This window comes from Sceloporus occidentalis, unplaced genomic scaffold (assembly GCF_023333645.1).
Source record: "Sceloporus occidentalis isolate IW3139 unplaced genomic scaffold, rSceOcc1.0.p SCAF_6, whole genome shotgun sequence".
Classification (NCBI taxonomy): Eukaryota; Metazoa; Chordata; class Lepidosauria; order Squamata; family Phrynosomatidae; genus Sceloporus; species Sceloporus occidentalis.
This window is the reverse complement of record NW_028316986.1, coordinates 44318295-44342793: the sequence shown is the minus strand read 5'-3', so window position 1 is coordinate 44342793 and position 24499 is coordinate 44318295. Positions and strand designations below refer to the sequence as shown.

At 39.8% G+C, this 24499-nt stretch overlaps 1 protein-coding gene across 2 annotated transcripts in view; it reads right to left on the bottom strand.

The window, feature by feature from the left end:
* The window catches only part of LOC149310684 (polypeptide N-acetylgalactosaminyltransferase 14-like), a 332296-nt gene that overhangs the window by 45567 nt on the left and 262230 nt on the right, over positions 1–24499 (bottom strand). For both annotated transcript variants that reach the window (XM_089529534.1, XM_089529535.1), the window contains one exon: positions 6939–7060. In XM_089529534.1, coding sequence (XP_089385660.1) covers positions 6939–7060 — 122 coding nt within the window. The remainder of the gene's footprint in view (positions 1–6938; positions 7061–24499) is intronic.

Sequence of the window (24499 nt, the reverse complement as noted above, 5' to 3'; positions counted from 1 at the left end):
GTCATCACCTCACACCTTCACCAGTTATGTAGGCATCTATCATTCCTAGCCTGCTTGGCAGATTCTTTTCTTTTAAAGTGTCTTTGGGTTTTGATGCCTCGTGCTAATTTACAATTCCATTACACTGTCCCTTGCTTATACGCACAAAGGCACAAAGATACTTTGTTTTTTGGACCCTTGCCATGCCTTAGAAATCTGGCTAAACAGCTGTTTTGCTGAATGAAAAATGGAAAGTGACATATTGGGGTGGGTAAGGGGGAGTCAGTTGCTGATTCAGATGCATTTTCAGTTCTTGATCTCTTTGAAACATGTAACTTTATTAAGCCAAAATGGACTGTTCATGCGAGCAACAAATTACAAGAAGACCATTAATCTTTAGTGGGGGAGGCAGAAGAAAAATGGCAGTCAAATCAGTTGCCCTTCCAGCACCAGACTGACGGTGGCAGCATCAACATTCCATACAGTTCAGTGAGCACTGTTTGGTGCTGAAGGGAAAAAGAAGAATGAAGTTTTGTCTTGAAGTAAGATAGCAAGTAGTTACAGGGAAGAAATTTCAACGCGGAAGAAAAAAAACTTTGTGAAATTTCACATGCCAAGTGTGAATGCAAGAAAAGACTGATTTCTTATACATTTATAGAAATTCACAGCTTTAAGAGTGCATCCACACAGTGATTTGGAAGGAGGGCAAATGTAAATCTCATACACAAAGCTCTTTTGCTTCAGTGCATGCTGCCTGAAACACCCATTTTGAGAGAAAGGCAGGATGGTAAAGAACAATGATGAAGGTCCCCATGTATCCAATCCAATCCACATGTGGCACCCAGTGACAGAACTACAGAAATGAACACTTTTTTTTCTCAATGACATTGAACCATTGATACCACATGCTTTCAATCCCACCTTCTCATACCAAAGCCTAGTTCTAATAGTGGCAACTGGATGGGAGGCAAAAAAAGGGAAAGAGCTGGAAGGATGCATCATGCTGGGGGAATCTCAAAGTTTGTATGTGTAGGAAAAGACTTTAAAAAACCCCCAACAGCAATAGACTGTAATCCTACAAGAACTATTTCATAGAATCATAGAATCATAGAGTTGGAGGAGACGACACAGGCCATCCAGTCCAACCCCCTGCCATGCAGGAAATCCAATCAAAGCATCCCCAATAGATGGCCATCTAGCCTCTGCTTAAAGACCTCCAAGGAAGGAGACTCCACTACACTCCGAGGGAGTGTGTTCCATTGTCGAACAGCCCTTACTGTCAGGAAGTTCTTCCTAATGTTGAGGTGGAATCTCTTTTCCTGTAGCTTGCATCCATTGTTCCAGGTCCTGTTCTCTGGAGCAGCAGAAAACAAGCTTGCTCCCTCCTCAATATGACATCCTTTCAAATATTTAAACAGGGCTATCATATCACCTCTTAACCTTCTCTTCTCTACCCCAGCTCCCTGAGTCGTTCCTCATAGGGCAAGGTTTCCAGACCTTTCACCATTTTAGTCGCCCTCCTTTGGACACGCTCCAGTTTCTCAATGTCCTTTTTGAATTGTGGTGCCCAGAACTGGACACAATATTCCAAGTGGGGCCTGACCAGAGCAGAATACAGTGGCACTATTACTTCTCTTGATCTAGACACTATACTTTTATTGATGCAGCCTAAAATTGCATTGGCTTTTTTAGCTGCCACATCACACTGTTGACTCATGTTCAACTTGTGGTCTACTTGGACTCCGAGATCCCTTTCATGTGTAGTTTCATTCAGCCAGGTGTCCCCCATCCTATATCTGTGCATTTCATTTTTCTGCCCTAAGTGCAGTACCTTACATTTCTCTGTGTTGAATTTCATTTGTCATTACAATGTTGAAAAAGAAAAGGTGAAAATGGGACAGTGATAAGGGGAATTCCCTGCCTCATCTCACTCTAACTTATAGTACTGTGGGTCCTTGGTATCCCCTGGGTTTGGTTCTAGGATACCCAATGGATAAAAAAATCCATGGATTCTCAAGTCCTATTAAATATTATTATTATTATTATTATTATTATTATTATTATTTATATGTCCTATCTCTTCCAAGGATCGAAGCAGGATTACATCATTAAAATAATACAATGCAATTGAACAATCAGTAAAATACTAATACTGAATTATACATCCCGATTAATTCCTTAAAATCTCCAAACATCAATTCATATACCATCATACTGAGAGAGGGGGGTCTTAATCTTCATCTCTGTACCAAATCCCAAGGGAAAGCTCGCCGGAAGAGATCCGTCTTTAGTGACTTCTTAAAGGCATCTAAGGTAGGGATAAGACAGATCTCCTCTGGTAGACTATTCCATAATTTAGGGACTATGGTATTCCTTATATAAAATGACAAAACCAAGGTCTGCTTTCTAAAATTTATATATTCTTTGAATATTTTCAAGCTGTGGACACCTGAATCTGTGGATAAAGAATCTGTGGATATAGACAGCCAACAGTATGAAAAAAACTCATGGTCTACTGACTGGAACCCAGAACAGAAGCATTCTCACTAGAGGTCAAAAATATAGCCATGTTAGTTTGTAGAATCAGCACATAGAGAGAGCCTGTATCACCTTTAATACTAACTGAAAGAAAGAAATTGGCAACATGAACTTGCATCTCAGGAAGTAGAGAGATGTCTGCGAAAGCTCATGCTGCCAATTTCTTTCTTTCAGTTAGTCTCAAAGGTGTTATAGGATCTCTCTACATACTGATTCTCACTCCCCCACAGGTGAGGGTTAAGGAAATATTTCAGTCTTATCAACTGCTATGTTGAACCATAGCCTGATTTGTTGGTGGGTTGCTTTCAAGCTCACTGCCAGCTCTGTTATTCCAGCCCAGACTTGTGCAAAAAATAGGCATATCATTTCCCGCTCACCCTAACATGTAAGGTACGCACTGGGTTGGCATCAAATCACATCCTCACCCTTTGTTTTTCTCACAAATCTTGTATTAACTATGCTAGGCCAGATTACTCTGTTACCTTCAGTTGTGTGGGACTACAGCTTCCTTCATGGATGAGAATAAGGTATTGCATCCACAACATCTGGATGGTACCAGGTTGGAGAAGGTTGTTTTGAAAGCCAAGATTGGCAGCTGAGATAACCCAGTCCAAATGATGAGTGTGTTAACAATAAAAGATTCTTCATTTCAACTTTGTGAACCTCATCACGGGTTGCTAAATTGGGAGGAACTTCAGTCTTGGAGAGACACAAACAGGGGCATGGGGGTTCTGCTCGGCTGCCAAACACTCATTTCTCAGTGCTTCCTTTCTGTAGGTAAAGAATAAATAATTCTTTCCTCCTCTGTCTACTGCTCTTCATTGGAACTGTCATCAGGGTGTTTTGCAACCTGCCTCCACCCTTCCAGAATAGAATGAAAAAAAGGTAGCATACAAAGAAAGATGCATTAAAATTACAGTTGTTCTTTGTCATTGTCATCACCATCATTCCATCATCACAGCCATCATTATCATTATCATGATGTTAACCAGAGCTTGGAAAACTTACTTTTTGAATTACAACTTCCAGAATCCCCCAGCCAACCTGACCATTTGGCCATACTGTCTGAGGAATTCTGAGAATTATAATCCAAAAAGTAATTTTTCCGTGCTCTACTGTGATCACTGATGTTCAGCCATTTCAGCCTAACAGAAGCATGTCCCTCTGGCTTTTTCATTTCATAACCATGCATTAGGCTGACTGGGTGATTTCCAAAAAGCTCTGCTTTTGCCTCTCTTCTTCATTGCCTCCATGCATCAGTCTTTGCCCTAGGCATGTGATGTGCCAACCCTGAACATTTCTTTACTTTTGCACTCCATCTTCCACAAGCCTTGTTCTACAATTCAAGGAGCCCCATACTAAAAGCAGATTTCTCATTCAAGTGCAAGCTGCTAAGAGTAGGAAAAAAATCACTGAGCTGGCTCCTATTTCCAGAATTCATGCATGCTTCAATTTTGATTGTGCTTTTTTAAAAAGGGAAAATGAAAAGAAAAAGAATTATGAATAAAGGAAGTTAGCAGAAGTGACATTTTGCTTTTATGCTTCATTCAGGCCAGGCTGCCGCCACAACCATGTAATGAAATTCCTACAGCACTGCTGCATATGGCATCCACATTCATCCATCACATCAGCTCTGAGCATGAGCTACATTCCCCAGTGCTGCAAGGAAAATACAGCTCGAGCTGCCATCCTGCTGGCTCTAACTCATCAAACATCTTATGCGGAAAAGGCAACATCACCACTTAGGCAGAGAGATTTGAGAGTGAGCAGAGATGCAGAAAAGGAGTAAAGAAGGTTAAAAGCCCTTACCAACATAGATCCATTTACCAACAAAGATCCATTCCTCATTGCAAAGCACACTCAGAATAAGCCCCACTGACATCAGTGGGCTTTGCTTCCAAGAAAACATGCTTAACATCTGGGAATAACTCTTATAAATATAAAAAGCAGACATCTACAGAATACTCTATGCCTTCTAGTGTGACAGACATGCCTTTGACACTGAAACTCCTTAGGATTTTTACACCCACTCAATACCCTTTTCTTCCTCATCTATCTAAATTTAGGTTTTCAGCAGCATCAGCACTGGGATGATAGTAAAAGAGGGCTGGAGAACCACAAACTCTCAGTGTTAGTGTTCAGCAGTGTGTCTGCAATAAATAATGCTTGTAAACAAAGCTTTAGCTGGATTCTTTTCTAACAGATCCTACTGTAGCTGCATGTGCCTATCTACAAGAGCCAAAGTAAACAGCAGCTGCCTCCAGAATCCGTTCTTTAAGAATACATGAAAAGCAAAACAAAGAGAAAAGAGGAGAGCACCTAAGACTGTTCAGTAGCCTCCCCCAGCATGTTAAAAAAATAAGCATAGAACTGTATGTTTCACATCAACTGGACACTAGTACTTCCTTCAGTCTAGACACTATACCTCTATTGATGCAACCTATAATTCTCATTGTCTTTTTTTTTAACAGCTGCATCACTAGACGCCAAGATGTCTAAACCGAGTCTGTAATACTGTGGATTTACCATGAGACAATGTGACTCACTGGAAAGACAATAATGCTAGGTAAAAGGGAAGCCAGTAAAGAAAAGAGAAAGTCCACACTACAGGTGGATTGATTCAGTCAAAGAAGTGACAGCCTTTGACTTCACATTGACAGCCCTAAGTTTGCAAGATCTGAATGGGGCAGTTGAGGTCTCTCATTCACAGGACTGACATACATCAAGGTTGACTTGATGGTAAATAAGAACAACAAATGGCTAATACAGTTAATAGAGGGGACAAACATTTAACAGTTATTTCTGAGCACAGCTATACTTTCTCCTCTCTTTGTGCATATATATTCAGAACACTGAACAAGCAACATCACTGGGAAACCTTTACAGATATGTTTTATACTCAACAATGTCCAAGCAAAGTGAGTTCACTAAAGCTACAAGGTACATTGTCAGAAGGCAATGTAGGGAAGTATTCTCTGTACACATGGAAAGGCCTTGAGGACACAAAAGAAATGCTTTTATCTCACAGAGAAGGACAATATTTGTGCTTTAATCTCATGTCTTCTGTCCTCATCAGAAAAAGAACACCATTGTTTGCTGCAGGAAAAAATAATAATCAGCAGGATATAATTCCCATTAAATCAATTTATTAAAGCTTAATTTGCATGAAATTAAATTCAGCCCCTATTCAAAGAGCCATCACTCCCCTAAATCATTCAGCACTGGGAATTGAACACAGGCCTAATTAAAAACTTGGCTGGAGCCTTGCCCGCCTATTCCCCTTGTACCACTCAGCAACTCTGACAGGCGCCCTGGGGCTCTGCTAACTTAATTTGCATACACAAGGGGAGAGTCTCTCCTTTGCTTGTTCTGTCCCTCACTTCTGGGCCTCATCTGTCACTTCACACATCAGAGAAAGGGGGTGGGGTACTGGTCTGTTCATTTGGGAATGGGTCTAACCTTGTCCATTGCCATGACTTTAGAAAGATACCAATGGAAAGCGGTGAGCAGACCCAGCCAGCTTGTTTTAACTGTGCCCTGTTAAAACTTAATAAGTTGGTGGGGGGGGGGGGGGGAATAAGCAAATGCAGAGAACTGTCATGTAAGCAAAGTGTATTGAGAAGAAAGTCTATTTTATTAACATGTTGTGCCAGGAGATTTTATTGGGCCATGTCAGTGGGCCAGTGAATCTGCTCTGAAATTTAGCCTGAAGGCATTCAAGGTTCTGAATCTATTTGAGGGATAGGGTTTAACACATGGGAGAGTTCCTCTAAAGTTTGGACTGAAAACCAATGTGGATACACTGACCCACTGACATGGAAGTTACCAACAAACCAATATTTGTGAGTCTGAATCAACAAACTCAAATTGAGGCCTCATTCTTACACAATTTGCAGCATCTTAGGTCCACTGAAGCACATTCTGAAGGGGAAGAATCACAGCTGGGTAGTAAAGCATGCATATCTTGTTTAGCAAGCAGATTGTTTCAAGTTCACACTTTGTTATATCCACACAAAAGAGACAAGAAGCAGATGATGGGATATACTTTCTCTTGTTGAGGCCACTGCCAGTCAGAAATGACAGTACTGAGAAGTGGGTAGATAAATAGTCTGATGTGATATGAGACAGCTTCCCATGTTCCTGCTAGAGCATAGAAAAGAAGCTTCTTCTTCTTCTTTTTAAATGACACATTGTGGGACAAGGGAGTTTGGGAGCTGTAATCAAAAGAAGTAACATTCCCACATTCTGCTTCCAAACAATGTATTCATTTCTATTATAATGCTCAAACTTTTGGGGCCACTTTTCCAGGTGTTTTTAACCAATGGCTCCCCTATCAAAAAGTTGCAAATAAGTACAGTTAACACAGGTTATTATTCAAGGTCACTGATATGGACCTCCTGAGCTTCTCTCATGACACTTACCTCTTTGATTCTTTGTAGCAAAGGCAGCAACCAGTCCTTGTTCACCTCACAGTGACTGTCCAGAAAGGTAAGAACTCCTGCCTGTGCCATATCAGCTCCTCGAATGCGGGACCGGATCAAACCTGTTAAGATGTACACAAACTCAAGGGTGGGTCTGATTGGCTTGACTTTCTAAGCAAGAAATGGGTTGCTAACCAGGTGTGAACACATCCACACTCTCTTCTCTAAACATATAAATTGCTTCCATCCTTTTCACTTTCATTCCACATCTTATCAGGTCATGTCATGCCAACTTATGTGCTTAGGTGGATGAGCGTAAAGCGCATTTTGCTTCTACGTGCATATGGCAACCTTCTTCTGCTTTGCAAGGTCAGAGATGCAGATAATGTTCTTGTCTAAAAAACAGTGCATACACATTCTTAATTCTTTTGGTTGTCATTGGTAAAGGAAGAGAGAATAGTTTTATAAGCACAGAAATGCTTGGGTCAGCCCCTGAAGAGTAAAATAATGTAAAAGCCACCAGAATTCTTCCCAAAATTTTGCTGAAAACAATATTAATAACAGATTTACTATTCCCCTTCAGTGAAATATCTGAGGAATTTTAAGCAAAGCCAGACAAACTGTTCTAACAACAACCCTCAGAAGCTAGCTTTTTTTAAAAAAAACTTGCAGTCACTATTTGTACCACTGTTCCCAGTATGCCATCATTCCCCCACAAAGCTTGAAAAAAATATTTTGCAATTCAACTTCCAGAACCCTGAGGGATTTTGGACTAAAATTTCCAGACTTGTAGGGATGGGAATTATTGGAGTTGTATTCACCAAAGTAACTTGTCTGAGTTTTGTTTCCTCAAATAATGTGGCACTTTTATGATGCCTAGGAAGCTTGTTCTCAGTTTGGAGATGAAATTTTGCTAGGGGATCAACCTTGATGCCACATGACAAGAGCTGGAAGAGTAAGGCAACGTGAACATAAATATTAATTGATAGAACAATCAACTAAATAAGATTAAGGTGATTAATCAGTGGGGAGTAATTTTAAAGTGGTGAGGGCTAATTATAATCAGTAGGGATTAGAGCCTGCTCATTTTTGAAGCTATTTTGGTACCAGGGTGTCCCTGTTATGTGGGGAAAATAGCCTTCCTTTGGCAACTTTGATTAATTAAATTATGTTTTATTATAGAATTTTTAGTATGTCAACAAGAAACTAAGATATAGTTTTTGAAAATACATAAGCATATTAGAATGTAACTGATAACCCAGCTGAAAAGTATCTGAGGGCCTATACAGATCAGCACTTTGTGCCGGCCTATGAGTGGAATTAGGGTGCAGTGTCCTTATGCTGGATGCCCTAACTCCGCCCCTAGGGTGCCATTTTGGCACATGTCAGTCTACATGGCGTGCGCCATCATGCCCAACTCTGGTGCTGCATCTACATGATGCAGCGCGGAAGGGACGTCATAAAGCTGTGCCATCACAGTTATGACACGCCTTGCAGAATGCAAAAAGGAGCTGCTTTTTGTGGCACTTTTTTGCACTCTCCAGAGGCTGGATCAGGGCCCCAACATGAGGTTGGCACAGGCCCAATCCAGCCAGTAAAGGGGCAGCTGCAGACTGCCCCTTTGGGGTGGTCTGTATAGCCCCTGAATCATCAAATAAAAATAGTTGAGGATATAGTCAGCTCTAGGAATTCATGCTGGATCTTCTATGGTCATGTTCTACTGACATATTCATGCTGTTTCTAAAATCTATCCTGTGGTGCTACCCCTATTAGATCAGCCAAAAGACACAAAATATATCACACTAACTTCCACAGTTTCATCAAATAAAGATGCTAATATAGCATATAGGGGAAAGAAAGTGACAGTGGTTACAGCATCTATATTAACTATCTTCATCTACTTCTGATACATATTGTTTCTATCTGTGCTTTATTTTATATTCTGTGCTCTTCATTTTGCTGTGGCTAAAGGATCAGGAACTTTAGAACAAATGCAGCATTTTATTCAGTACAACCTATCATCTTAACACAATATCCCATAAGACAGTATCCTGTACTGAAGAATCCTATAAGAATGTCTGTCCAGTTGCTGAAAACCTCCAAGGAAGGCAATTTCACAACATTCTTCTAATACTATGTTTAACTTAATAAAACGATACTGGGTGCTATTTAATTTATTGCTGTTGTTGATGGAGCAATCCTGTCATGGGGTTTTCTTGACAAGATTAATTTGAAGGAGGTTTGTCTTTGCCTTCCTCTGAGACTAAAAGAGTGCAACTTGACCAAAGTCACCCAGTAGGTTTCCGTGGCCAAGCAGGGATTCGAAACTTTAGGCCCGAACAGACAGGCCAAAATAAAGCTGGTTCGGGACACTTTGGAGATATGCTTTTTAAATGCTGCATGCGTCCTAAGAGGCCAGAAGCTGTGCTAAAGCCGTGTCATTTAAACAGCATACTTCCAAAGTGACCCGAACCAGCTTTATTTTGGCCTGTCTGTTCAGGCCCTTAGTTTCCCAGAGCTCAACATCCAAAACAGTATGCCACACTGGTTCTTTCTTTAAAGAACAGAACAAGAACTCAACTTTCATTTATCATCAGCATCAGCATCTTCATCCTCATCATACTGTCTTTTCCCCAGATCAGGATGGCTTACAAAACTTAAAACAGATAACAGTAAAAAAAAAGAAAAAAGAAATCTCATCATGCAAATATTAAAAATATAATCAAATTAATCAAATTATTGATAGAATAGGAAGCACTAAAAATATCGCAACTTACATCACAACCTATCTTTCAGAATTTTACAAATCCATAGCTAAATTGCAGGAATGCAAAAAACTCTACTAGTGAATGGCAAAGGTGTACATTCAGGAATGACACTTCTGACATACACCAGATACTTCTAATGAACAATGGACACTCCTGGTGAACATCAGGCATTGCTATAGTGCTCCAGCTCTTCTTAGCTGGTGTTTGGATGCACATCTGGAAGTGTCCCATGTGGAGTGTTCCTTGTGCATTGGGCATCAGTCACTCCACCATTACACAACAGATGCCTGAATGGTGTAAGATCACTGCAGCCCCTGTTCAAACAGGGACATTGCGAAAGTACTCAATTCAATTTTGCGCACATGTAATATCATTTATGAAGAGATAAGTCCTCTTGAGTAGAATGTCCTCCATGACAATTAAAAACAACTAAAATAGACCACACAGCATAGTACAAAATCTCCTTTCCACTTGAGCAATCAATAGCCTTACAGCCCCCAAAGTCTCGCAATATCATTTTAGTCTTGTCAACCAACTTCTGACCCACTTCTAAGTCACCTCTTTAAAAGAAGATCAAAATAAAATCTCATCTAGAATTGGTAAGGATCAGAGTCTCAGGTCCAGACTAGACAATGCTTTAAGGATGGAGCAAACAATTACACTACTTAATACTAGTACCGATGCTACTACTTGATGCTTGGAAGTCCAATGTTCATTAAGGATGCAGTGAAGGGAGGCTTGTTTCTGCCTTTTCCAAGCACAATTTCACAAAAATAAATAAATAAATAAATAAAAATAAAAAATCTGATAGCCTTAGCAGTTAGCTTTCAGAAGAAAGCTACTTTCCCAAGCAGTGCCTAGTATTTTTCTTTTAAATCCCTCAAGCATAGGGATTTAAAATTAATAAACTAATATTGATTTTGGCCCTTAGGACAAATTGACATGATATGGGCACCACATGTAAATGGAGGCTACAACCACATATATGGGTTGCTATATGGAAATGCTCCTCAGCCTTGCTATAGGTTGCTATTCCAAATATGTGGTGGTAGCATGGAAAAAAACCATTCTCTGGGGCCTAATCTTAATTGTGAGATTATAAACATAGGCATAGAACCATGCAAAAGAAACAGTCACCATTGAACAGCTTTCATGTGGGGGCCCATGATAGGGGAGATGGCCCTCAGTTAGAGATGTGAAGGCTCATGGAAAAATTAGGGGAAAGAAAAAAAAATGTCTGTGTTTTTTTAATCATGCTAAAATAAAATATTCTGTAATTGATTTTCTTTCTTTTTCAGTTTTTTCTTGGTTTTACCCCATTCCCCCCCCCCCCCCGCCATTTCCCCCCAGGCTCAACCTTTTCTTCTAAACTTTAACGTAAAGTGTTTGGTCAGGGAAGTGCTATGTGATGTGTACAATGTGCAGATGATGAAGACTCCTCTGCATTCTAGAGTAACTGAATTATAACTCTGTGGAAAGTACACATACAGAAACACGATTAATTAATAATAATAAAAAAACATGGACTTGCTAGAGCTGGACCAAGATATTTTATTGTCTGAAGCACAGGGCAAGACTCTGCTACCCATCTGACATACAAATGTTGATTGCAGTGACTGTTTAATCATATTTTCTGACATTTGGTAATGGTACTGGATTATTTCAAAGATGATAGGATAGGTGAGGAGGTGCAGAAGAGACCACATCGCCTATGCAGCTTTGTTGTCCAACACTGTATCAGCCTCCAGCACCTGCCAGCTGAGACCACTGCTTCATTTTGTCTATAGCAGCACCAGCCTTGGGGCCAACTGATACATACATAGCTGACTCAACAGAGTTGCCAGGTATGACTTTACCACAGCCACATGAAAAGATTTAAAGGTTTCTGATGTGAGACATTTGACAGGTGATGAGTAGAGCATTTTGCCACTCTGAACACAACTGATCTCATCTGATTTTGGAAGCGAAACAGCATTGGGCCTTATTAGTGTTACCAGGTCAGAACCTGAGATGCAGGGATGTTTTGTGACATAGAGGGTGCCCCCTGATGATGTCATTAAGCATTAAGCATCAGTCACATTAGTTCAAAATATGCTATTCAAGTGGAGCCAGCGTGGTGAAGTGGTTTGAGAGTTGGACTACAACCCTGGAGACTGGGTTTTGAATCTCTGCTTGGCCATGGAAATTCACTGGGTGAACTCTTTCTGCCTCAGAGGAAGGCAAAGGCAAACCCCCTCTGAACAAATCTTGCCAAGAAAACCCTGTTATAAGTTTGCCTTAGGGTTGCCATAAATTGGAAATAACTGAAGGCATACAACAACAAATGTCATTCAAATAACAAACACTGTGTACACCAAATGGGAAAAATACATACACATACTTTTCAAGTCAGTCTTCTTGTTCTGAGATCCCTTCCCACTGGCTGAAGACTGGTGAAGAGGGGCCAGATCTTGATTTCACAATCTTAGGCCTGATTAGTATTTCTATGGGAAACTATTAGAGAACCCCAGGTAAGACCAGGAAATTGCCTGAAACCTTCTGTTTGGAAAACTAGACATGAAAATTAATCTGATAATGTTGAGCATTGGAAATTGGAAAATTAATTCACTAGTATAAACACTGATGATTGAATTAATGTAATTTGAGACCCTGTTAATTAGCTCATTAATTAAAATGTTACTGTTGGGCCAGGTCATGGTATTTATAGAGAATGCAATGGAAGTTGTCACTGTTGAATGTAGTGCAGCACATTTTGTTACTTGCTTCTTCAAAAGGGGTGTTTTGCTCCAACCTGGATTTCCCCCTCAAATGGACTACAAAGCCTACAGCAGGAATATTATCTGGAATGGTGGGAATATAGACTCTCTGAGGTACACATATATTAGGTTTTGTAAGGCTATCCTCATCTTACAGCCTCTTCCACTTTATTTGTCACTCGTCTGCATATCTCTTTTTCTTCCACCCTCACTTTTACTAACACATACACAGTGCTCACTCTTCAAATGCCTTGTGTCTTAAAGTTTAAGAAGGAATGTTTTATTTCAGCCAGAGAGCACTGATTCACCACAATCACCTCAATAGGTGGAGAGCAGGAAAGATTTTGATTCAGTGAATTGAAAATGGAGAATTGTTAATCTGAAATTTTTGAGAATCTCTGAGCATATGCAAAACATTTATTTGTACAACAGAACTACTGCCTTCCCATTCCAAACAAAAAGTATGGTCTGCAAAAATCTGTGGATGAACACAGGTTTTGCATGCAGTAGTCAGGAATCCCAAATACACTATCTAACATTTTCAGTTTTCATCGTCAACTTCACTTTTATCCAAACCAATCTCACCTTAAATGCTTAATTAAAAGGGCATCGGTATGACGGAAAAGGAGGTGGTGATAGCCAAAGCACAGAATGGGAAGGATATGAAGCTGTGGAAGGAAAAGTCGAGAGACAGAAAGGAAGGATGAGTTTGAGGAAAACTTGTCATTTAATTAACTAAGAGCCTGGCACTGTGTGAGTAATACACCAAAGAAATGAAAAGGGGCTCATGGTCACACATAAAAAATATTATAATTTCTTAATTGCTGTTACATGCCTTCAAGGTAACGCCAACAGATAGCAGCCCTTTTTTGAGAGGAGGTTTGCCACTGCCTTTTTCTAAAGCTAAGAGAATATGACTTGTTTAAGGTCACCCAGTGAGTTTCAATGGCTCAGTGAAAATTTGAATCCTCGACTCCTGAATCCTCAAATCACCACACCATGGTGGCTCCTTTACAATGCATAGAATACAATGATACACAATGGAATTAAACCCCAAACATAAGAAGGTACTGAACAGCATTACAAAGCAACCTCACCCACTCAGAAAGATTCCAACACATACAGACCTATGAACCTATGGAAGGGGCATTTTGAAAGGGGCTTGGTTGCTTGAGACTCCTAAGCAAAAAATCTTCCCCCTGCCATCACATGCTACTCAGAGATTCTTTTTTTATTTCTTCTCCATTATTCTCTCTCTCTCTCTCTCTCTCTCTTTTTTTTTTTTTTGGGGGGGGGGGGGGTGGCTGGGTGGGTGGGAGGTTGTTATTTCCTGAACTTAGTTGTTCTATTCCTCCACAAATAGGGATGGAAAGAATGTTTAAAGATATTTGCATAGAAAACAGCACTTTTGGTGCAAAAAAATTTCTACACAAGAATATTATTTTCTGTGCAGAAAACGCTATTTAAAACAAAGAAAGAAAGGTGCAATTTTTGCACAGAATAAGCCCTGAATTGTGAATAGTTTTCAAAAACTGTTTGGTTTTCTAAGACCTTCTCACAGAATGAAAAGAATCGCTAAAATTACTCATTGCTTCCTGTGAGAAGAAATTTAGTGAAGAATTACATCCTCATCCACAAACCCAGCTGTTTGACCTGGGTTCCAGAAAGTCTTCCTCCATCTTCCATGCTGTCAAGAAATCAGACTGAGGTGAGTCAGCTTAACCACAGATCCATGTGACATTTTCCCTCTAATTCTAGTATTTCTACTCCTGAGGCAGTATTTCTACCCCCTCCAGCCCCCAATTTTAACTCATTGGAACAACCTTATTCACTGAAGGATATTTTAATTTCAGTGTTAGTTGGGGAATCTAGAAAGCTAGATGAAATAATTAGGAAAAATAGTGAATTAATAATTAAAGTTCAGTGGGAATTAATTTCAAGCTCTGATTCCTTCTTCTTTCTCTTGTAGTAGTTAATGATTGATAACAAAGCTAAACAAACAAACCAAAGGCCAGCTTGCTTTTGAGAGCAGAGCAATCCATGATTAGTTTTGAAAACATTACTTTTAAGGACTACAACTCTCATAATTACCTAGTCAGCAATGGAGATTCTGGAAGAATTAGTCCAGCAAGTGAATGGTGGCCACAAGATAGTGCAGCCTTATGCATTTCACTTGGAAATATGTCCGCTGATGCTGATTTAGGCTGCCTAGAAAGTGTGTTTGGGACTGGAAATGTCATTCTTGTGAGACTGGAAGGATCTGCTGCAGATGCCCCATATAACACTGGACACTTTCCATTGGATTAATTTATTTGTTTCCATTGGTTATAATTTGTACAGACACCTCTATTGACATCGAACAACATTGCATTGGTTAAAGAGAAGCTGCTACCAAAGAAATGGAAAGAGTCTTACATATAATTTACAGTTGTACAACTACTAGATCTGGACTCAGAAATCCAGCTAGCCTTCGTTGCTTTTGCTTTTACCATATAGGTAAAAAATATAGGTATGAGGGTTAAAATATGGGCATTGCACACACAATAGGATTCTCCCCCAATCCTACATCTTCCTTTACTCACCAAACCCCTCATGTTTCAGTAACTTGACACTGCAGTTCAATATTTAGAAATACAGTTTAGGTATCCCTCCAAAAAAGTGGGCAAATGAAGTTACAATAGAAAAGCAAACATAACAAATATTAGAGTTCTAGGGACGAATGATTTTCAGTGTCTCTTTATGCAATGCTAGAAATTTGAGGAATGAAGAAAAAATCATTTGGGGAGGCAGAATTCTTACTGAGGCTATACCTTCCTTTTGCCTCCCTCAATTTGTAGCTATATCTCTGCCTTGCCATACAGTGCATACTCACAAACCTATCCACAGTGCATCTGTAATTCATTTAAATAAACACACACACACACACACACACACACACACACATATATATATATTTCCTGCAAACCAAGGTTAAAAATATTAATTTAGACTATGGTTTGGAGATAAAAAGTGAGTAAAGAGGTTTCAATAATAGCCCCTAGAGCCTGCTCTGACAATATTCATCTTCTGCATGTATCTACTTAATCTTTAAAATACAATTTAATTAAATGAATTTTATATTTTAAAAAAATTCCAGAGAGGCAGCACGAGCCAGTCTCGTCTGTTCCATTAGAACAAACAGTTTTAAAAAGAAGACCCCAGGCTTTGTTTTGCCTCTTCTAATTTTCTGGCTAATAAGCTGCAGCTGAGACTTGCTAGATATATTAATAGAGCAATCCTTTTAAAATGTAGGGGAGGGAGGCTATTTTAACTGAGACCCCCTTTGAAAATCTTTACTAGCATCCCCCCCCCCCCCCAGCATTCACCCCTTCCCATCTGGACTCACTGTCATCATAAGCAGATTTGTCAGATTCAAAACTTATTCATACAATTATCTCTGTGTATATTAGGTTGCACTTGTGAATCTGGATAGAATCAGCTGGCATAGGTGAGCATCCATATTTTGCAGCACAATGGAAGGTGTGGTCTATCAGATTTTCATCCTGAAAATCAGCCTGAGCCAGAAATCCCCCTCCATTTATCTTCACAATAACACAGCAGGAGGTAAAGCTCGGAGACTAATCCCAGTACCCAAAGTAAGCTTCATGGCCTTGGCCCACCCAAAATGAGTTATGGAATGATCAACTCTTTCATCCTCACCACCAGTCTGAATTAAGTGATTTACTCAAACCAGAACTGGGCATGATTAAACTGAATCAGCTTTCCAAACAGAATGTACTTATACAATTGACATCTACTAATCACACCTCAAAGTTCAAGGTTCCGCCTTCTCAGAATTGGCTTCTTAAGTTAAATGTGAAGCTTTGTGATTTATTATTTTTTATTTGAATTTCTGGAATGATGCATGCTGAAAGAAAGGGAAAAGCAATCCTCTCTTTTCCATCGGCATTGAGATTTACCACTCAGTATGAGTTGAATAGTTGAATAGTTCCTTGTGATTGGGCGGGCTATAAATAAATCATTATTATTATTATTATTATTATTATTATTATTGAATGAACATTGGAAGCTGAGTCTTCTCTTTCTTCCAGCCTATTCTACCAGTCACAAAAGGGTGCATCTACACTGTAGAAATAATGCAGGTGGACTTTAACTCCATCCTACATAGCTCCATCCTACATAATCCTTAGATTTATAGTTCTGTGAGGCACCACCACTCTTTTGCAGAGAATGCTAAAAGTACAAATCCCAAGATTCCATAGCCTGGGGCTACAATACTTAAATTGTTATTGTACTGCATTATTTCTACAGTGTAGACACATTGAAAATGAATGAGAAGGAAACTCAAATCTCCATCTTTATTCATGAGTAAAACAGTTCTATTCATTTGTGCTATTGTGAGCTGGATGTAACAGCAAATTGGGCAGATAGAACTGTGATTAGTGCCAAATAGCTCTCACACCAGTGCATTCACCATGGTATTTTAGATAGACAGTCTTGTCGCCTGAGGAAAGGGAGGTTTAATCCTTTCCTGATTGCTACTTCTGTCTTTCCTTTAACAGTAATAACAATTCAAGGTATGTTAAGCATTTACAATTTCAACTGTGACATGACCAGATCTCTCATATCTCTCACTTTACATCTTTTGGATCCCACCAAATATTTGTGATGACCACCAGGTTCCACAGGATTCTTCTCCTGTCTTGAGACAAATAGCTTGAGGCTTCTTTTACCTCAGCTAACTCTTGGTTCCCCTACTGGCTTAAGTCTCTTTGTTATTAAGTGTTTTTATTATCCTTGATAGCGTGTTTTAATGTTAAACATAAATCACTTCAGGCCACTCCTTTGTGAAGATGCCAGCCACAGATCCTGTCGAAACATCAGGAACAAACTCTTCTAGAACATGGCCATATAACCTGAAAAACCCACAAATAGCTATAAAAAAGAAAATAACTTTTATTTACAGGAAGAACTTATGATGGTATCTCTTTTTGTAGTTTGTTCTCAAAGCTTATGGTTACAAAGTGTATATTACCTTGCTGGTTACAAATTGACTTTGTTTCATTTCACTCAAAGTACACACACATGTTTCACTAAAGCTTATTTAGTAGGAGTATAAATCCTATGAATCTCTAGCTTTATCCATAAATTACAATTCTACAGAATAAGGTGCATCTAAGCCTTTCCTTTACTGGTTCTTCACTGTTCAAAGAACTTGTCGCTTTAAAATCTTTTCTCCTAATATGTGAGTCTGAATCCCTTTCATGCTGAACAAGTGGCGTTCCTGCACCAGGTGAAACCCGGTGAGGGGAAGGGTCTTCTCGGGAGGGGACCTCTGATACTGAGACTTTGGGGGCTGATTCTGGGGTAGGGGATCTAATGGAAATGCCCACATGGCTCTGAAAAGTTCCTGCAGGGGGTGGAGCAAAGACTGCAACCCCAAGCGGCAACCACATGGGCCCAAGGAATGCCTACCTGGGCCCAAGCAGTGCCTACGGGAGTGGGGAGCAGACAGGGTATCACCCCCTTCTGGGGTGTCACCCAGTGTGATCTGCACCCCCACATCCTCCCAGTGATGCTACTAGGCTAAATAAGGATTCCCAACTGAACTCCTGGCAGTTCTAATACACACTTCTGTCTCAGCTGCTCCAATCTGCCAGTGTCTCTCCACAGCAACACTGCTTATGTATTTTGTTTTTTAAAATTTGGGGAAACTCACCACCATGTTGTTGCTTTTCCATATAACTGTGTTCTTAGAGGCTCACAACAATAGCAAATGATAGCAATGCAATTTCATGCTTGTTATCAAATGAGAGTGTCAGACTAACATCATCCACAGTCAGCACAGCCATTGCCCATGTTTGCTTGGAATGAACCAAGATGGGAATGGGAATGATGGGAGCTGTAGTCCTTCACACCTGGAGGGCAGCAGATTGCATAGGGCTGGTGTACAGGAAGGTGCACTGGCTGGGAGTCATCACATGTTATGAGTACCAGGAATACAATTGAACAAATTGTAACAGGGAAGCATTAGATAAATTTAACAATATTCTGTTTCAGCTTCCCCAGATCAGAAGTAGATTGGATTGCCAGAATTTGGTTACTGGTGAAATGTTGATTTCACAGTACACTAACCTAAGAAAATGAATTCTCAGCAGCAGTAAACAGAAAATTCAGGTAGGCAAAGTAATAAATGCATGAAATCTAGGGATGTCAACAGATTAAAAGTTTTCCTTGAATAGAAAACTCATCTAACTCTCAGATGTTTAACCGATTAATTTGCCAATTAAAATAATTGTACAATGTCTAGAATATATAAATAAGATCAGTCGCCCTTAAGTAATAACACAAACAATTTATTTTCTTCTTTTAGTGTCACTAAGAAATTATCTCCGGCAGGCAATGCCTGTTTAGGAACATTTTAGCATAGTGAATGGGAAATTATGAAGGACAGAGTGAAATCCTCATGCTACAATAGCTTCCTAACAATCAGAGCAGCTCCTTCACCTTTGTTCTATTGAAATGGCTGAAGAGTGGGTGGGATGATGAGGGGAAAAAACATTAGGGTATCTGTGAGAGGAAGTGTGATGATCCCTGGGGCCCAAGCAGCCAAACAGCCACCCTGTTCTTGGCCCTTAGCCCCAGCGGATCCCTTTTATTTCCCATAGAGTCTCCTGGGTCTCTGTTCCCGCTCCCTGCTGGGCTGAATGAGTCCCCTTGAGATCCTCTAGTCGAGCTGCCACCACCCAGTGAATCTCCAATGAACTCCCCATAGCACACACTGGGACTTGCTAAGGACTTAAGTTCCTTCCTTTGCTAACCTAAGCAAGCAACATCTGAGCTAAGGCACGCATATAGGAGTATAGATACAGCAGATACTTTTAAAGAAAGGTATTTATTCTAACTAGACAGAATAGAGCAATAAGGTATCATTCATGCAAGTCCTCCTTGCCTTGCAGGTATAGATTGCATGGTTACAAGATGTTCATTTCAGGCAAGCCAAACAATAACACAATAAAAGCCTGGATGTACTAGCTAACACATTTCCTAAGCTACTTACACAGTGATGGGATCTGCAGTCCTTGATGGGTTTTTGGATGCAAAGAGCTGGCCCCCATTGCCTAGCTCAAACTGCATCCCTTAAGCCTGGCCTTTTGGCACAGGCCCAACAGCTAGGTTTCCAAACAAAAGAAGACCCACATGGCCTCACAAGAGAAAGACTCAGAGGCCTTTTAAAGACCTCTGTTGGGTTCTTGAAATGCCCAGTCCTGCTCAACTGATTGGCCAGTTTGGCCTTAGGTCAGCTATGGTGTAAATCTCATTAGCATATGATGTAAACCAGGGGTAGGCAATCTTTTTGAGCCAGGGGCCGGGTTGCTGTCCCTCAGACAACTGGAGGGTCAAAGCCAAAAATAAATAATTAAATAATTTTTAAACAAAATTAAATATATAAATAAACCAGGGCAAATGTAGGACAAAATTTTCAAATGGAAGACACTTTTTTTAAAAAAATGGAGGACATGTGAAAAAATTTGCTGATTTTTAAAAAAATGTTAATATAAATGCATGTTTCTGAGGTTTCTATAGACAATTGCCCCCCAAAGGCCCCGGCGGCAATCAGCGGCAGGACAGGGCTGGGGCCGGTCCCAAGGCCTCGCCGGGCTGCATCCGGCCCGCGGTTGCCTACCCCTGATGTAAACTCTCATTAGCATGTACCTCCCCCCAGCTTAACCCTTTGTTGTCTGAGAGAAGTCCTCAAATGACTGGTGGCCCAGTCCTTACAGGAAGCTATCTCATCTCATTTTCACCCACGTCTTACATTTCCTTCTGAATTAGCATAGCAGAAAGGATGAACTGTTGGGCCTGATCATTTTAGACTGATAATCATGTCACTCCAGAGGTATGCAGAAAGGATCATACAAAGAGCAGACTCAGAAGGAGGAGTGACGATAGGAGGAAGGAATATCAACAGTGTGAAATATGTGAATGACACCATACTATTAGCAGAAAACATCACAGACAATTACTAAGAAAGGTCAAAGAAGGAAGTACAAAGGCAGGCTTACTGCTGAACATAAAGAAAACAAAAATAATGACCACTGAAGATCTACATAAATTCAACCTAGACAATGAAGAAATCAGAATAAAGTGTCCCCACACCTTTGATCAAACATTGATTAGAATGGAGACTGCAGTCAAGAAATCAGAAGACAAGAAATGGGAAGGACAATTATGAAAGAACTAGACAAGGTCCTCAAGCGTAAACATATACAACTGAGCACTAAAGTTAGAATGGTCCAGTCCACTGTATTCCCCATCACCATGTATGGATGCGAGATCTGGACACTGAAGAAAGCAGATTAAAAAAAAATAAACTCATTTTACATGTGGTGCTGGAGAAGAGGAGCCCCAGTAGCGCAGTGGTTAAATGGCAGTACTGCAACCACAACATTGTGAGTTTGATCTCAGGGCTCAAGGGTTGATTCAGCCTTCCATCCTTTCATAGGTCAGTAAAATGAGTACACAGCTTGGTGGCAGCAATTGACTTACACATTTAAATGACTTAGAGAGTGCTGAGTTCACTATTAATTGGTAAAGAAATGTAAATGCTATCGCTATTGCTAAGAAAGCTGAGGATACCATGGGCAGCCAAAAAGACAAACAAATGGGTTCTAGAATAAATCAAGCCTGAAATCTCCCGGGAAGCCAAGATGATGAAACTGAGGCTGCTGTATTTTGGCCATATTATGAGAAGGCAGAACTCATTAGAAAAGACAATAATGCGAGGAAAGGTAGAGAGTAATAAGAAGACAGGAAGACCACAGGGTTAATGGATAGACTCAATCAAACTGGGAGCAATGTTTAGATAAAGAGTAATGTTCCTAGATTCAGGAACACTCTCCTGGGCGGGGGGCAGACACCTTTTTATTCAGACAGGCTTTTAAAACAGAAAGTATTTAAAGAATGGGTTAGTGTGTCCTCTATTATTTTAAATTAAACTGTTTTAGAGAGCTTTAAAATATTTTTTGTTGTATTTTATTCTTTTGTTGAAGTGTGGCTGGTTTTGATATTGTAAATAGCTAATTCTATTTTAATGTTCTCTTTTTGTTTGTATTTAATTGCACAGTGGGCCCTCCTCATCCAGTGGGGTTTGGTGCCAGGAATCTCCATGGGTACCAAAATCCATGGATGTTCAAGTCCCATTCTATACAATAGCACAGTAAAATTGCATCCTTTATTAAAAACAGGAAAATCAGAGTTTGCTTTTTGTACAGTTTGCTTTTTGTATTATTATTGGAAGATATAACCCACAAAAAAAATCTGCTCTTTTTGTTAAAGTAGCACAACTAAACCAGCTGCCAAAAAGATCAGCAAGGAAGAATAAACTTTTCTTTTTTAAATAAATGAATTAAGCAAAATAAGAGGGGGGATTATTTTAAGATGAGTATGTTTTGGAGAATCATAGACCCATAGAGTTGGAATGGGCCTTGTAGACCATAGCATCCATCCCATGTCTCAATGGAAGAGTTCCAACTAGAAAACTCCCAGGAGGTAGCTTTCCAGGCTCTTTTTGAAGCCATCCACAGAAGGCAACCTCACCAATTCTCTAGGCAGTTGGTTCCATTGGCCAACTGCTCTCATCATCAAGAAGTTCCTTCTAATGGTCAATCTAACAATACCCTCCTGTAACTTAAAATCATTAGAGACACCCCCAGAAGTCCAGCCCCCAAGTGGCTGGTACAGGGATGCCACTGCACACCATAAGTGTCATTATGCACCTTTGTCCTACTGGACATTTGGCTTAAGCTGTGGGTATCATAGAGAAAAATGATTTCAACTACAACTTCCCAAATCTCCTAACCAGCACGCAAAATATCTTTCTCACGCAATGGGTATGGGGCATCCCAAAATGTAGGAATCATCACCTACATCAGTTACGTTAATTGCACATGTCCAAACATTTTACAGATTCTTGGAGAGATCCTGATGGCTAGCATTGCTCTGTTCCTAATTTTCACTTGGCCTGATTTGGGAGGTAGGAATGTTTTATGTTACAATGAATCTTCTACTCAACAATTACTCACAATCAAGGCTGATTCTTTTAGCTCAGGACCCACTTTACTGGTTACTTATGATTTTAAGCTGCCTCCATAAAAATAAATAAGCATTACACATACAAAATTGAGTGTTTATTGATTATTTAATTCACCGCAAGCTTTAATGGGACAAAATTTATAACCTTCAGTGGGCTCATCTTGCTTTTGCAAATTAGTAACTGAGATGAAGTGTGACTGTCCAACTCTTTTCAACTGGCTCAGACAAGCTGTCCAGTTGGGAAAGCCTAATTTCAATTGGCTCAAACCAGGATAGCTGTATGTGAACTCTGGTGGCACAGTGGTTAAATGTACCATGTACATTGATGGTGCTATATAAATAAATAAGTGATGATGGTGGTGATGATGATGATGATGATGATGATCATCACCACCACCACCACCACCTCCACCACCATCATCATGATAATATATTTTTTCCTACAGTTTTCTTTAACTGTTGCGACTGCAAATGGAATTATATGGCCACCATTTTGAATTTTCTACATAGCATTGTTCCAGGACATTTTACTGGGAGAAGGAGATCTGATGGAATCCAGTACCCCACCCCCAATGGTGAAAATATTGGAAGTGAGGGGAATAATAAAAAGAATAGAAGATTTGTCAGGGAAAAAAGTCTCCTGAGAAACTGTGCCTCAGCTGTGGATAAAAGAATCTCTGGCAAATGTTCTTTCCAAAGTATTAAGCACATTCATTTTGCATGACTGTACTTGTGATATTAACCTTTAAATTTTAAAGTTTAAAATCATTCTGCAGCTCAGCTTTTCCTTGGAACTGGTACAGGTCTTAGTCTTGTTGCTACTATTGTTGCTTTTCCCAGAAGAAATGTGGCAGAAACATGAGTGAACTGCTGAGGTACTGGACAAAATTCATATATTGATATGTGCATGTAATCCATTTTTTAGCATCAGCTCCAAGCCAAATTGATCTAAGGAACTTTCCAAAGAGACAGGTGTGTTTGTCACATCCTAAAATGGAAAACAGAAAAAGTGAAAGAAGGAACCTAGCACCTCTGAGGCTAGCTAGTTTATTTCAACATGAGCTTTCAAAGATTCATGCTGAAATAAAGCAGTTAATCAAATATGGTACTAGATTCCTTGTCCATTCCCATCCCCCTTCTTCTTTAAGGAAGTTAACATTTTTAGTTTTCTGCTCATGCAGTGACATATCTGAAAGTTATCTCAAATTATCCTGTTTATTTTTATTTGATATTAAAACCTTTATTTGGTTCATTTACCTGTCCAAACCACCACCGCCCCTGGAAGAATGAAAATTATATTATTTCCAAAAGTAAACATTAAAAATGATATTACTGTGTTGTTGCTGCCACATCGGTATTATACTATCTATTATTGGATCAGAGCCCTCTTCTACATTCCTACATGTAATGGTGATGGGTGATTTGCACTATCCTGATATTTACTGGAAGTCAAATTCATCCAAAACTTTAAGATCTGACCCTAACTAACAGAATGACTTGGCTAATGGGGTGCAAGTGGTGGGATCCTAGGTGGGAGTGATCATGTTCTCCTGGAGTTTGTTATACAGTGGAAAGGAGAAGCCAGGCAAAGTCAGACACACATTCTAGACTTCATGAAAGCTGATTTCAGTAAACTTAGGAAAATACTGGGGCTGATCCCATGGTCAGGAATACTAAAAGAGAAGGGAGTTCAGGATGGATGAGGGTTTCTCAAAAGGGAGATACTGAAAGCATAATTCCAAACTGTTCCAATGAGGAGAAAATATGGGAGGTGTCTCAAGAAACAGGGATGGATGACTAAAGAACTTACAACTGAGCTAAGTTTTAAACAAAACATGTATAAGAAATGGAAAAATGGGGAAATCACCAAAGAGGAATTTAGAGAAATAGCTAGCACACGTAGGGGTAAATTCAGAAAAGCTAAAGTGGAGAATGAGCTCAG